The sequence below is a fragment of the Corythoichthys intestinalis genome, chromosome 6, assembly GCF_030265065.1.
Source record: "Corythoichthys intestinalis isolate RoL2023-P3 chromosome 6, ASM3026506v1, whole genome shotgun sequence".
NCBI lineage: Eukaryota > Metazoa > Chordata > Actinopteri > Syngnathiformes > Syngnathidae > Corythoichthys > Corythoichthys intestinalis.
Genome location: NC_080400.1, coordinates 29,232,009 through 29,248,084, shown reverse-complemented (window position 1 = coordinate 29,248,084; position 16,076 = coordinate 29,232,009). Strand labels below are relative to the sequence as shown.

The 16,076-nt window shown below is 41.6% G+C and overlaps 1 protein-coding gene across 3 annotated transcripts in view; it reads right to left on the bottom strand.

The window, feature by feature from the left end:
• Positions 1-2,764: 2,764 nt before the first annotated feature.
• LOC130917353 (rho GTPase-activating protein 32-like) overlaps positions 2,765-16,076 on the bottom strand; it is a 56,888-nt gene continuing 43,576 nt past the window's right edge. For 2 of the 3 annotated variants that reach the window (XM_057838670.1, XM_057838671.1), the window contains 5 exons: positions 15,525-15,673; positions 15,365-15,439; positions 14,851-15,174; positions 14,642-14,770; positions 2,765-10,447 (listed from right to left, as the gene is read on the bottom strand). In XM_057838670.1, the coding sequence (XP_057694653.1) occupies positions 8,514-10,447; positions 14,642-14,770; positions 14,851-15,174; positions 15,365-15,439; positions 15,525-15,673 (2,611 nt within the window). In that variant the 3' untranslated portion in view covers positions 2,765-8,513. The remainder of the gene's footprint in view (positions 10,448-14,641; positions 14,771-14,850; positions 15,175-15,364; positions 15,440-15,524; positions 15,674-16,076) is intronic. The other variant, XM_057838669.1, reaches the window with a different exon arrangement.

Genomic DNA, 16,076 nt, shown 5'->3' with positions numbered 1-16,076 from the left:
TATCATTTCATGAGCAGATACCCATTTAAGGTTCTGATTTTTTCAGAGAGATTATACTGTATTTAATTGTTCCAAAAGTTTTAAACCACATGCAATAAACAAAGGAGAATCATATATTGTCAAGTCTGCTCGTGTTTCTGACGTGGCATACAGGTTTAGCTGTAAAGTGAACGGCCGATATGGGTTTCTCAGAACCGAGACTGATTATAAGTACGGTAGTTAGAAAGGCCGATAACTGATTTTTGGAGCCGATATTCATTTGTCAGTAAAAGTGTAAACATTGGCGTAAAAAATACATAAATAATGCAAACACTTCATTGAAATGCCTAAAGCATGTTAATTGAATTACACAGATAGAAAATAATAGCTAATAATAGAGGGTGGCGTGGTTCATTGGTAGAGTAGGCGTTCCCCAACCCAGCGGTTATGGGTTCAATCTGCTGCCCTGATGACCTTGTCTAAGTATATTTGAGCAAGACACTAAACCCCTCGTTGCATCACCAGTAGGTAGATGAGGTTATAGTGTGAAGCGCTTTAAAGTGCCTGTGACACGAAAAAGCATGTTTATTTCATGATAACACGCAGTATTTTATGCTCCTGAATGAAATGGACTGCTTGGGTGTGTGAAGAAGCGATCGATATATTTATTAAATTTTTTTAATCCCGTGCTACGAAAATGACAGACTTCCGGCATCGGTCTTGCATTGAGGAAGAGGGCGCTATGATGTGTTTGGGAGAAGGAGTCCTCTTCACTATACAGCCGTACTGTTGTATGAGAAGGACTAAGGATTCAGCTGATTTTGCGGATTAATTAGTTTATTTTTCTCATCACGCCAGCCAAACGGCTGCAGAAAAATCTTGCTATACCAGGGAGAGGCGTGTGAGCCTTTTTGGGGTTCCAAAAGGTTCCCATTCACCGGTGGATATCGGCCAAAACAAGCCCTACTACTGTGGGACCATGGGACTTTCGAGGAAGTGAGTAAACATCGCGTTTTGTATTATGTCAAATACTGGCATCATTTTAATAAGTAGGTGGCTTGCATTTTGGGGCTGACATGCCATTTGTCTCCTCAGCCGACGACTTGTCGCACATCCCCCCGCCGGGAGAGCACTATACTCGGCTTATTGCTCTCTTCATGTGCCCCGTCTTCTGTCAAATTTTCCAACCGATCAGAAATTGCAACTTTGTGTTAAAAATAGTTGTGAATGCAGCGAATACAAAGTAAACACTACAAACTTTCTTTAAATAAAGGACTACTTACAGTACGTTTGATCATGGATGGGCATGTAAAAAGCTCTCCTCATACACATACAGTATTGTCATGTTAGCTGCATAACAACTGCAGCCGCTCTCCTATAAGTCTCTCGCTGTTTACGACTTCGCCAGGTAGTAAAGCATTATTTTGCCATATTCATGTTAACCATTTGGCAGCTACACGCTCCTCCGACGTCGGCCGGTTTGTCCGGTGTTGTGCCGAAAAATAGCCGCCCCGCGTGAAATGTCCCCCCTGACAGGAACGTTTATTTATAACGCTTTATTGAGCGTTTATTTTATTGTATTTATTTCTTTATTTTTTTAATATTGAGCGCCCACCAGTCACTTGTAGAAACAGCTTTTTCCTTACCAATTGATGGACATAGAATCGATTTTCTTGTACTGTGAATATGTATTATTTTACTCTGCTTTAACTAATAAATGTCATACCTGTGTGATTGTCATTGGGATATGGTCGTGAAAACCTGTAGACTAATACATTTCTGTTCAAAGATGGTTATGTGGCCCAGTCCACAATTTGTTCCTAAAACGCAGTACTAGTATTTTGTGTAATTTATTTTTTTAAAACTGATTTTACAGTCATAAATCCATTACTGTAATGCGTCCATGAAAATATTTAAAGTTTTCACCTCAATAAAGCGTTATAAATAAGCGTTCCCGTCAGGAGGGGACATTTCACGCGGGCGGCTATTTTTCGGCACAACACCGGCAGTCATTGTCCAGCTGCTTCCCATGCAAACGAGCCCTCTGCCCTCCGCAGGGGAACGACAAGCTCTAACTTTTTCGCCGCCGGGCGGGTTGCCAATCGGCGAGGACAATCGACAACCCAGTCGTCATGTGAAATGATCCGGGCTAGTTATGTGTGATTTTCCACTTCGAAGACTTTGAAACAATCCATCGGTTCGGGTTAGCATGTCGGCTAGCTGTCACGCCTGTTGATTTGTTTACATTCTCCGAAGCCGGGGAAGGGAAATGACATAAGCCCGACTTAGGTGGCATAAAATATCATTCGGAAGGTGCGACAGTAAAGGTGAAGTCAACAGTTTTGACCATTATGGAGTAATTTTGCCATGTCGTCCTGAATAAATCCATTTTTATAATTTCATATTCAATTTAGCACAAGACTGTTATTTGTCATGACCATGCCATTTAGTATTTAGCTATTGGGGAAAAATACTTGGATAAAAAGAATATCCTGTAAAAATATTGGAGTAGACAGACTGAAACAATGACATTTTGCGGCTCTCTTTGTCGCGTTTTCCTCATTCTGAATAATTCCCCTTCAGTGGGCTGCATGCTAATTCAGATGAAATCGTTACTGTCCTGACGTCATCCACCTGTTGGGGACGCTAGAGCCCTATAATGGTAGGCGTACCTAACCGGCAGATTAAAAAGACTAATTTCTCGTCATCTGCCCTTGGCTAAATTTTTGTATATAGTCGAATCGTCTCAAAATATGATTCTAATTCACATAATAATGCTATTTAAAACTTGTTTTTCTCCTGTCGTACGCACTTTTTAAGGGCCTTAAAATGGTGGAAAGGCGCAATACAAGTAAAACTTCAAACAATCAAAGGACACGATGAATACCAGTGCAGGAGAGAGAGGCGTGACTGCATCTCAGCCTAAATAATCCAGTTTAAAATTGATTATTTCATATTGGCCGGTCGGATTTTACAAAAGCCATTACAATATACGTCAAATTTCCAAGTAATGGCGTTGATAATCTCTAGGACTTCGCTGTTGTCCGTCAAATTTCAGTCCATATGAACAATATGCATCTTATCAGGTTGCATTCTGAGCCTGAATGCAATTTGACCCTTTTTATAGCTTGATCACTTGTTCAATCAAGAAAACATTGTTTCCTACAGCTGATCATGTTTCTTTTAAAAAGGCAGCTGATTGCCAATTCAGAAATGTAACAATGGAATAAAATGAAAATACATTATATAATATATTAAACTAAAACCCTCAAGTGCCTTCTCGTTTTTTCTAATGGAGGCTCGGTTGATCATGTAGAGTCCTAATGGGCTTCTTAAATTCAAAATCTATTGTATTGTTAACCACAGAAAAGGGGAGAATCACATAGGCAAGTGTTGACCAAATCTATAACAAATATAGAAAACCTAAAAATTAAAAATCTTTCAAAAGGAATAAATTTAATTCTTGTGGATTTGGATTTGTTCATATTTTGTATTCATACTTGGAATCTTTCATCTATATTTAATTTGTTATAATTAAATAAGTTTCTCAGTTTTTTTTCGGCCACCAATTTTCATTTCAGGACATGGCAGCTTCCTACTGGAGGCATGAGATGAAATGAAACAAACATTGAGATATGAATTATAATTTCACAGGGTCTTTCTTTTATAATAATAAAAAAAAATAGCACCCAAAAATAGTTTAATTAGTTCCTGACATATGGTTTTAAAGCTCAAAATTCAATCAAATATGACGGCCTTTTAGCATTCACACCCGAAGTGAAATTTTTCACAGTTAGAGTGTTTATTTGTAAAGCGCAATTGCTTTCAGCCTGTTCACTTCACGCTACTGTGACGATTATGTGGCTTCATTGAAAGGTGAGAAAACAACAGCTCACATTTGTATGCTAAAATATCCCACTAGCTGGGTTTAACTAGACTTTTCTGAGAAGGAGTTGGGCGATACAGAAACTGTTGTTCACAATGAACAATATTTTGTGTTTTGGTCAGATTAAGAAATAACAGTCACTACAATGTTTGAGAAAAAAAAACATGCATAGTTGTTTTTGTGTGAGACTGTAATGGATTAATATTATTTCCATTCATTTCAAAGTTGAAAGACGAGTTGAGGCACATGTTTGGTCAGGACAAATTAACTAATTCACTGCCATCGACGGCGCTAGTTGTTCAAATTGGAAGGGCTGGTAGTGATTAAACACTTAAATTCATATCTAAAGGCACCGCTATGTATAGATATGAAAATTAAAATCACTAACAAGGTACTAAATGGCTCTTAGCAATAATTGCACGGACAAACGTTTGGCGTGACAGTGCGGGCGGCGTCCCTGGTGAGGCAACGTCACCTTCCAACTGGCACCTCAACATCTGGACACCAGCAGATGTTCCCCAATCATTTCTCACAGGGGTCAAAGTTATCTACGCCTGTACTTGAACTCTTCTTATGTCAAACCCTTTTACACCCATTTTGGAGAGCTTTAGATGAAAATAAATTGGAAACTTTCAGCATCCCACTGATTTAGTGTACTGCTAATAACGGTGAATAGAATTTAAGTTTAACCAGTAAAAAAAAAGAATACAATTAAATAATTTTTGATACTCTGGTTAAATAGAACACTTATACATTAAACAGTAGCTGTATTTTTATACAGTGCTGGCCAAAAGTATTAGCACCCCTGCAATTCTGTCAGATAATGCTTAATTTCTCCCAGAAAATGAATGCAATTACAAATGCTTTGGTAGTAATATCTTATATCTTATTTTGCTTGCAATGGAAAAAAACCTCAAAAGCGAATGATTTTTTTTTTTTTTTTCCCAAATCATTATCATTTTACACAAAACTCCAAAAATGGGCCGGACAAAAATATTGGCACCCTCAGCCTAATTCTTGGTAGCACAACTTTTAGACAAAATAACTGCGAACAACCGCTTACGGTATCCATCGAAGAGATTCTTCTTTGGCCAACTGCTCCACGTCTCTGAGATTTGAAGGGTGCCTTCTCCAAACTGCCATTTTCAGATCTCTCAGCAGGTGTTCTATGGGATTCAGGTCTGGACTCATTGCTGGCCACTTTAGAAGTCTCCAGTGATTTCTCTCAAACCATTTTCTAGTGCTTTTGAAGTGTGTTTTGGTTCATTGTCGTGATGGAAGACTCATGACCTCTGAGGGAGACCCAGCTTTCTCACACTGGGCCTGACATTATGCTGCAAAATTTCTTGGTAGTCTTCAGACTTCATAATGCTATGCACACGGCCAAGCAGTCCAGTGCCAGAGGCAGCAAAGAAACCCCAAAACATCAGGGAACCTCCGCCATGTTTGACTGTGGTGCCCGTGTTCTTTTCTTTGAAGGATGTTGATGCCTTTTCCCAAAAAGCTCTACTTTTGTCTCATCCGACCAAAGAACATTCTTCCATAACGTTTTTGGCTTTCTTAAGTAGGTTTTGGCAAACTCCAGCCTCTGGGTCAAAAGTGGGGTCTTCCTGGGTATCCTACCATAGAGTCCCTTTTCATTCAGGCGCCGACGTATAGTAAGGGTTGACACTGTTGGATGTTAGTTGAGGTTCTGTATCCACCATCCGCATAATCTTTCGTTGAAATCTCTCGTCAATTTTTCTTTTCCGTCCACATCTAGGGAGGTTAGCCACAGTGCTATGGGCTTTACACTTATTGATGACACAGCACATGGTAGACACGGGAACATTCAGGTCTTTGGAGATGGACTTGTCGCTTTGAGATTGCCCATGCTTCCTCGCAATTTTGCTTCTCAAGTCCTCAGACAGTTCTTTGGTCCTCTTTCTTTTCTCCATGCTCAATCTGGTACACTCAAGGACACAGGACAGAGGTTGAGTCAACTTTAATCCATTTTAACTGGCTGCACGTGTGATTTAGTTATTGCCACGACCTGTTATGTGCCACAAGTAAGTAAGAGTTGGTGTTAATTAGACAAATTAGAGAAGCATCACATGATTTTCACAGGGTGCCATTAATTTTGTTCGGCCAATTTTTGGAGTTCTGTGTAAAATAATAATGATGTTTGTTTTTTTTTCCATTCTCTTGTGTTTTTCATTGCAAGCAAAATAAAAGAAGATATTACTACTAAAGCATTTGTGATTGCAAAAGCATAATGTTCTAAAGTTTAGAACATTATGCTCCAGACCTGTTCTCTATTTCTCACTCATTCTTTGTGTGACTGTGGATTGTACCAGTGCCACTAATAATTTCCCCTTCAACCTTCTCTGGCATGGAAATATGGTGTTGCTTATGAGTCAAAGAGAACAGTGAGCAGGCACTTTGAATTTCAATGTGCACAAAGCCCATGAATTAACAATGCATATAATGCGTTTGACCACTTGGACACTTTGCACTGTACTATTGATATGCTACATATAGCAGTAAACTATTAGGTACATATTACATACATACACACACGTCTCCTGAATAACTCTTTTCAAAGGAACGACTCACAAGGATCTGAGCTGAGATTCTAGTTCAATTCAAACATTGCTGTGGGCGTTAAAGGACGCCTGTCTGAGGCGTTAGAGCGCCACCTAGTGACCATGAGAACAACAGTAGCCAAAATATTAGAAACAGCAATGTATGAGTCACATCACAAATTGACAATATAGCCAGTTCTTTGGAATGCATGGTCATATATTTATTCTCTCTTTTAAGACAAGCACTAAAAATGACATGTATTAAACATGTCTTAGAATAATTTCTTCCACATAACTTGAATAAGTAAAACGTCGTTAGAATAATAATTTATGTCACTGTTCCACCATTTGTGTGACGATACAGCAATAGACAAAAATAGAATTTTCAAAGATCAAAGGTAGATAGCACAGATATTAGCTTTATGATATGGTAAAACATACAGTCTGCATTTGTGATGAGGTTGATTCCAGTTTTTTGTCTTTGTTAAAAAAGTGCCCATGTTTGCATTTAGCGACAATTCCGAGTGAGCGAGCAAGCATTTTAGTTTCAACACAGAAAAATATATCAAATGTTTCTATCAAGAGGTTTGCAGTAACCATCACACACGTTTTGTTAAGACAATGTGTTTTCTTACAAAGTGCTTCCAGTCTGAATTGACTGCAATAATATGCGTACAGTACGTTGGCCACTTTTTTGATAACTGTCCTTATACAAAACATACAGCATGACACTTTGGACAAAAAAAGCAACTATTTCTATACACATTCTTAAGCAAACTGCACCTTCGTGATACAAATAATCAAAAAGTACCTTGTTTTCCCTTGGGTTTGACAGAACGAAAGCATGACAGCCACACTTTGGGCCCCTGAATTGAAAGACGCTGAAGTGGAGATGTGGAACTTGTGTCCCATCATAGACCATTTTAAGATTTTTATGCATAAAGTCCTCAAACTAAAGCCATATTTGCTCTATATTGTATGTAAAATTACAACCCACACCAGCAATTCATGCAATCCTGTTAACATTTCAATATGAATTACTTCATTGTATTTGTCTCTACTCATTGCCAGTCAAAGGGTATGCTCTTTTGTTTGTTTTACAACTGAGTGTTCCACTAATTATATCATTAAATAATCAGATTAAATTTCCAGTATTAAATACAACCGTATGTGCAGGTCAGGTGCACGCTTGTCTGCTTGTGTGGTCTAGCCGCTAACCCGTTATCCCATCTGCGGGTCTTAGCTGAGATGTGTGCATTGGCAGCTAGAGCATCAATGTGCTTTTCATGTGTTGGGCTTCTTCATGTTAGCTCAGTAAAGCAAATGTGTGAATTTTTGACCACTTGTGGGGCAGTGCTTGAATACAGGTAAGACTGACCTCGATCATTGACACGTTGTGGTACATATTGCACTTTTTCTACTCCATTGAGGGGGAAATGCTCCCTAACTTAAGAGTCTCTGTCTTTTCCTTTTAAATAAAGTCTCCTAACTGTTTTCTACACTGAGCTCTATGTGCAACTGCAGGTGGAAAACATGCCCTGCTAAGGCTTGAAGTGGAGATAATACTTCAAAATTTTGCAATTGAAATTATTTCATTTATAGTTGCAGCCCCATTTGTGTCTTTCGGAGCAATACCATAGCAAACCATTAGGAACAAATATAAATTCCATTTAATATGTCTATATAAGGCTCAAATTGTCGAATATGCCTATTTAGGGTATTAGAGGATTTTAATTGACCACTACAGATGTACCATGTTGAGCCATTTAAGGTGCAAGCTATATAAATTAATCTAATTTTAACTTTAGTCATTAGAGGCAAATGATGATTACACTCTCTTATGATTTGCTTGTATTTGGGCGTGCATGACTGGTCATTTATGGGCCACAGGTTCCACAGACATGTTCAAAGTGATGAATTAATAGTGAAGGTGACACTAGCAGCATGCGTGCCCCCTGGTGGCAGATTTGGCCAGATCCAGCAGGTTCAACTGAAGTTTAAAAAAAAAGTCGTATTTTCTGGCAGAGGATAAAGTGCGCTTCTCCTTTGGCCCGGCTGTGCATTAACATAAAAAGCAGTGTCCGTCAGTCACGGACGCCGGCGTGTGTTCTGACTACTGACTGATAAAAAGCTTCCTGAGCCAGAGCCTTGGACAGCAGCCTGTGTCCGTGGGGAGCGGCGGCAGAAGATGGGGCAGTGTCCGGGGCCGGTGTGTAGCTTGGCCTGGCTTTCGTGGATCTTGTTGGATTTGGCCTGGGAGAGGCGTAAAAGCCTCCCGGAATGTGGTCGTAGTGCGTGGGCCGCACTTTAGTGCTTTGAGTCCTTCTGTTAGGCTGAGAGGAAACGTACCCGGCGTGTTCACCATCCAAGGGCGATTTGGCGAGGTGTTGATGATGTTGGTGGCGATTCTCTCTCGTGCTCTGAGACCGCTCAGGCCTCCTGAGGATGCCGGCTCTTGTTCTCTTTAACGGATCCATTTGGCTTCTGTCGTTCAGTTCGGCGAAGCCCCTCTCGGGCAGCGAGGGGATCTTCCTAAGCGGCGCCTGCTGACGATGCTGTGATGCGCCGTCTTTCACAGGGACACAATGTGGCTGGTGAGACACGGGAGACGTGGCCTTGAGAACGGTTTGGCTGTCCCTCCTGTTGGCGGACAGCACCCCGTTCCCCGGATCTGACTTGCTCCTTATGTGCATTATCTCTCTTCCCACAGAGTCGGCCGGCGAGACTGGACTATTGTACGGAGACGGACTGCTTTTTTTCTTTTCCTGCTTTTGGTAAACAATCGAGTCCCCACTGTCCATGAACAGCTCTTGATCCAGAGGGCGGTCGTGGTGTGAGGAATAGTAAAACTCAGGAGGCGCTCTTCCCTTGGTAGACCGTGTTCTATAAGGCTGACTGTGGCGGATACTGTTGAGTTGAAAAGATTCAAAAGGATATTGGGAGCTGTCACAAGCAGTCAAATCCGGGTAAGGGTTATATAGCACTTGTTGTACATGAATGTCCTCTAAACGGGGCTGAAGCAACCTCTGATAAGCGGCCTCCTGCTCAGCATAAAAGTCAGGGGGCAGTAAGTCAGCGGCGGCAAGCTCGTAGCGACTAATCTGTGGGGCATGAAAAGAGCGTGCTCTCCTAATGGCGGGGTGGGGGGTGAATCTGTCTTCACACCTCTGCCATTGGCCTTGTTGTCGCTGGCTGGCGCCCATAAGGTGGTCACCTCGGTAGTGGTGCCTATACTGAGGGGACGCAGGCTGTCCTAAACCAGAGGAACTGCAGCGGCTCTCCGACGACTGTCTGTGCATGCGTCTCGACCCTGAGAGATGACGGGGCAACGCGTCTGGTCGATGGCAGCGAGATAGTCTTTCAGAGTAAAGCGGAGGCGGGGGCTGATGTTGGAGGTTGCGGTAGATGTCACCAGAAGGGCCCAAAGCTCTGTAGGCATAGTGGTGGGATGACGGAGACTGGAAAGAGCGTGGAAGGGCTTCCTCGAAGGAGGCGGGCACAGAGGTCTCCGCGAGAACGGCTCGGAAGTTAAAAATGTTGATTGAGTCGGCGTTGGCGTACACGGGCGAGGATACGGGGCTATGTGGAGAGCAGAGGGGATCAGAGGGGGTTGAAACTCCCACACTTTGATAGGTGGGTTCCTCTGGTGTGACGTCGCCATGGCGTGAGTCCAGGCTACCTGAACCCAGCGGGCTGACGTTGGGTGTGAAGGTATTCTCCAGTCCGTCAGTTGTCTGCGAGCGTAGCTGCGCTGGCAAGAAGTAGAGTGGCGCCTGCCACTGGGGAGGTCCAGTGTACGCCTGCGGGTACACCTTGAGGTCGAGGGCCGATGGCCGGGCGGGCCTGTCCTGAGCTTCCTGTCTTTGGAGTGGGTGAGCCGGGTGGTTTCTTCTTCTCTGCGAGCCGCCTCTGGCCTTTTGCGCCGACTCAGCTAGTGCCAGAGCCAGCTTGCGTGCAGCGCTCGTCGGGGAAGGGTGAGGAGGGAGAATAGACACTGAACTCATAAGTCTATCTGCTCCTGGGGGGGCAGAAGACAAACAACGCTACAGTATGACAGGACAAACAAAGCTATGGTAAGACATGATGGGACAAGACACAAAAGCTTTCATAAGAATTTACATAGCTAACTACATAAAGCACATCCGAAAAGTATTCCAAGGGCTTCACTTCTTTCCCCCTATTTTTTACAAAATGGAATTCTCAAACTGTTATACACACACCACATAATTACAACATAATTTCCTTTTGTGTTGACCAAAGTTGTTGTTTTTCTTAAGGGGACAGATAACAACTTTATCATGTGCATCTGAGCGGGGAAAAAAATCTTGCTTAATATTTTTTCCTGATGTGTAATAATGGAGAAAAATGTAAATAAAGACTAGTACTTCCCTGAAGTGGCTGTCCGACATAGGGGCAAGCATTTCATTGATGCTGGTATTATTTTAGCCAATCAAATGCAAGTGTCCCAGATTGCCCGCCTTTCCTTGTGATGTCATTAATGCTCATTATCACATGCACTTATGCTCGAGACGATCAGTGTATAGACCCCAATCACGTGACGTCACAACTCCGCCCCCCTGACTGGTGCCGCCATGTTGTCCGTCAGCTCATCGTGTTTACATATTTATTATATGTACATTCCTCCTATTACTGTGTGTTTTTCTGCTTGTCTAAGGAATCACCGCCTAGTAAACGAATCCAAAAACCTTCCTGACAATGGTTAACATTGATTAATCAATATGGTGAAGGCATGTGTGCTGGTTGCAGTAACATAGAAGATAAACGGTCATTTTAGTAGTTGCTGTGTGCCCATTGTTAAAAGGGCAAATCTCGAAAGCAGCACGTTTTGTTTATCTCGGTCCATGATGCGTTTGTGTCGACAGCCGTTAGACAGCGGCGAAAACATCAATATGATGCCAACACGATCGCAGACATCATCAGACGGAGACACAAAGCTCGTTGCCACGGTCGCGCAGCAAGAAGGTGAGCGCAACAACAGGTGTAGTGCCGAAAAATAGCCTCCCTGCGTGAAATGTCCCCCCTGACGGAAGCGCCCTCACGGACACGACTTTCTTGTACCGTGAATATGTATTATTTTACTCTGTTTGAACTAATAAATGTTATACCTGTGTGATTGTCATTGGGATATCATCGTGAAAACCTGCAGACTAATACATTTCTGTTCAAAGATGGTTATGTGGCCCAGTCCACGATGTTACTAAAATACAGTACTAATATTTTGTGTAATTTAATTACTTAAAACTAGGGCTGTCAAAATTAACGTGTTAACGGGCGTTAATTTTTTTAAAAAATTAATCACGTTAAAATATTTGACGCAATTAACGCATGCACTGAATGAGCCACTCTCGCATTGCCTCAAACAGATTTCAATGACGCCGTTTATGGACATTAAGAGTGAAGAGAATGCCACCGGCCGCTTGGGGGCAGCGCAGCGCCGTACCATACTAATGTTATTCCTTCTAATAGTGGGAAGGTTAGTAGTTGTGAGACGTTTATGCAGTTGCTTTGTGCTCCACACATATTTCGGTAAGTTTGCTTTCTTTTAGTGGCAATTATGTGTCTCTTGTTGTATTTTGGGTAAGATATGCACAGAGATATATCTGTTATAAAGGCGAGTGGACACAGGCGTTCTTAGGGCTGCGCCGTTTACTGGCATAAGCTTCTGCAACTCCTTCACAACAAACAGAAGTATCATTTAGTGAAAGCACAACAAAAATAATATTGATATCTCTCAAAAAAAATAATGTTCACAAAAAGAGAAGCACTTCAGTTTGTAGTAATGAGGCCCTATTCTCATACAGCTAAACAACAATGCAAAGTGAACCGGCATTAGTCAGAGTTTGGTCACTCAATTCTTATTATTGTCATTTTTATTCTTATTATTATATTAACTCTACTTTTGATTGAAAATTGTACAAATTTTATTAAAACGAAAATACGTATGAAGAGGGGTTTTAATATAAAATTACTATAACTTGTAACTATAACATTTATCTTTTATGAACTACAAGTCTTACTATCCGTGGATCACTTAAACAGAAAGAATGTTAATAATGCCACTTGTGGATTTATTGTTATAATAAACAAATACAGCACTTATGTACAGTATGTATATATATGTATATATCCGTCTTGTGTCTTATCTTTCCATTCCAACAATAATTTCACAGAAAAATATGGCATATTTTAGAGATGGTTTGAATTGCGATTAATTGCGATTAATTACGATTAATTAATTTTTAAGCTGTAATTAACTCGATTAAAAATTTTAATCGTTTGACAGCCCTACTTAAAACTGATCTTACAGTCGTAAATCCATTATTGAAATGCGTCCATGAAAACATTTGATGTTTTCAAGTCAATAAAGCGTTATAAATAAGCGCTCCCGTCGTGGGGGACATTTCACGCGGGGCAGCTATTTTTCGACACACTCCAGCCCGTTGTCGATCAAGTTTCATTTTACAATCGTGACAACGGTGACGCTCAGCTGACCAAATGTCGGTTTATATTCGGGCCGGTGCCGATTTTGGGTACCCGACTCCTCATCATGACATAAACTGGAGTATGATTGGAAATTTTGTGGTCTCAGGACGAGTTCTGACGCACGGGACCGGACGGGAGGAAACATCGGTTTGGGCATCAAATATGGATCTGGCGACTGGATCGACCGAAGCTTTTCCAAATAACGGCTTTTATGCAACTCATCTGATGAGTTTACAGTAGAGCTGAAAAGAGTACTCCAGCAACTCGAGTAACTCGAGTTTAAAAACTGATCCGAGTAATTTTATTCACCTCGAGTAATCGTTTATTTTGACAGCTCGAAGCATCACGTTTTGCTCGGACTACTTTTAATGCGGGACAACGCGCTGTCACGTGCGGAGAGGAAGAAGGGGGAAAAAAAACTTACTGCAGCCGACAACCGCCACAAACGACGTCGACGTTGCTAAATACTAGCCCGCACGATGCTACGTTGGTACAGGTAGCGTCTGATGTGTCTCATAGAGATCACATGTATGTTGAACTAGATGCGCAATGACAGACTCGGCCGCGTCTGAGCAGCGTTAGTAGACAGCCGCCATCTTAAAGCAGTAGAGCGCTAAGCGCTAATAAAGAGCGCTAAGCGCTAATAAATAAGATTAACGTTACTGTCGCTACTATCTCACGTAACGTTAGCCCTGCGGAGGGCTAGGTTTCAATTAATTATGACCACTGTCGATGCGTGGCTAACGTGTCTTACATACAGGCTTTAACATAACATAGCATTGTGGAGTGATGAGGGTGTAAAATAAAAACTTAATCATGCGAACTATCAATTTTAGCTCAGTAGTCATTTCTTGATACAACACCCAAGTAGCACTGGTCCCTAATGTGCTCCAATACAGCCTGTATCATACAAAGTGATGTGTGTTATCAAGCGTAACGGCATTTTTAGGTAAGATATATATATATTTTTTAATAAGATCTAAAAGTTTTTTGAGTGAAAGCAGTGAATTAGTCTTTTTTTTTTTTTTTTTTTTTTAATTCTAGTTACATCTGAGATGCAATTGTTGGCTGTTTTCAACAATATACATCGAAAATAAAGACATTGATTGACTGAAAATGGTTCAAGATTAGATGAAATGTCTTGTTTTCTCATGTATATTTATAATTGCTCTTCACCTAAAAATATATTTGTTTTATCCGATTACTCGATTAATCGATAGAATTTTCAGTCGATTACTCGATTACTAAAATATTCGATAGCTGCAGCCCTAGTTTACAGTGTCTGAAAGCACCGGGGCTTCCATAATTTGCAAGTGAATCCACCTTTAGAAACTACGATCATTGACAATACGGACACACAATGACGGACAATATGGCGGCACAATACAGCGATCACGTAATTGTGTGACCGACATCACAAAATGCCTGTGCTTGTAAGATGTGTCATTTTTTGTGTTTAAACATTATTCTCTGAAATATCAGGTATAATGAAACTTGCTATTTGCATACTTCAGTACTTTGCGCAACCATCTTTCACACCTTTCCCAAATGGCTTGTGCACAAAATTTGAGGAAATAAAATAATTGAATCCAAAATTTTGAATGAGGCTGTAACAATACAAAATTAGAAAAAGTGAAGCGCCTTAAATACCTAATGGATGCACAGTACTGTACAAGAAGTCATGGCTTTAAAGGCTAGAGATACTGACCTGGGTCAGGCAGGTTCTGTGCAGAGTCTGTTAGCACTGAAGCTTGACTCGCTGCACTGAGTGGGCTGCAATGTCGGTAAGGTGCTCGGGGCTCCTTCCCATCTGTCATTAGAGCTTCACGTGTCTCCGCTGGGGGGGGAGAAGAATTGAGAGGTGGCGGCGAGCCTGCCCATCTGCTAGTGATGTATTTCATTTGACCTTTTAATTACCTTTTCTAAACTGGGCAGGGCTATTGATGTTTGCGTCTGAATCGCCCTTCTTTAATTTGTGCCCTTCTTTGTTGCGTGGGACACGGGGAGTAGCAGAGGTTAGGCTGCACTGGAAGGACATGGGGTCGAAGTCTAGAGAGGACATTCCAGCAACTGGTGGGTAGAGGTCAATGTCATCTTCCTGCAGTGGAGGTGAAAGTTCGTCTTCTTCGTTGTGACTAAACGTAAGCTTGCTTTTAGCCCTGTATGTGTCGTCTCTGCTGGATGTGGGCAAAGCCTCGCTAGTGGAGCGGGGGCGCAAGTGCTGGTATTTCGGAGGCTCCCCTGGACGGGCAAGATCAGACAAAGCTTTTGTTACGGCCATGTCCACAGAAATATAATTTTTAAAAAATAGTATTCCATGCCTGGTTTTTCAAAATATTGTATGTTAGTATTAAAATAGTCCATGCCTGTTTTTTCAAAATACTGCATGTTAGTATTTACTGAAAATCTATGGGACTAAATTCATGATTACCATCCACATTAAGCAGAGAGGTGAGAGATTCTTCACTTTTTGCCGAGCGCAATGTTCCACTGTCACCTCTCCCACCTTTTTCAGCCAGAAAAGTGAAAAGTCAAGTGTCAATACGAATAAAAATGACCAAAATATCAAGATGCTGAGTCCTTGAGCCCACCTGGCAATGCAATGCTCTTTATCTCGTTGGGCTCGCTGGGGTGTCGCTTTAGTTTACGTTTGGATACCGAGTGGGATTTACCCAAGTGGAAAAAGGAAAGCCAGTTGCCCACGGGAGACTTCTTGGCCTTGCTTGGAGCCCGCTTGGCACTGTAAAACAGATAAAAATGTAGAAAAGGGGGTTATACTAAGGACAAACAGATGTTCATGAAGGACTATGATGCAGAAAAACGGGCATATTTTTAAATATGAATAAAGTCAGAAACATCTGACATCGTCATTTCGGAGCTTCACTCACTGTCTAGCTAGGACTTAAGCCTGAGACATCCTTCTGTGTTGCGGTGATGGCGTAGCGACAATGTAGACCCTAAGGCGTCAATGAGCATTTGATAGTTCTGCGGCAAGGGAACGCGTTGCTCTGTAATGCACCGCCAAGCCTCGTGCGGTGTTGTGTTTGTACGGTTTTGGGGGACTCTTCTCGACTTCCTCTAGTTTTCTTCCGGTTACACAACAATGGCAACGGAGATGGAACGCTTGAATGTGGATCTTCAGC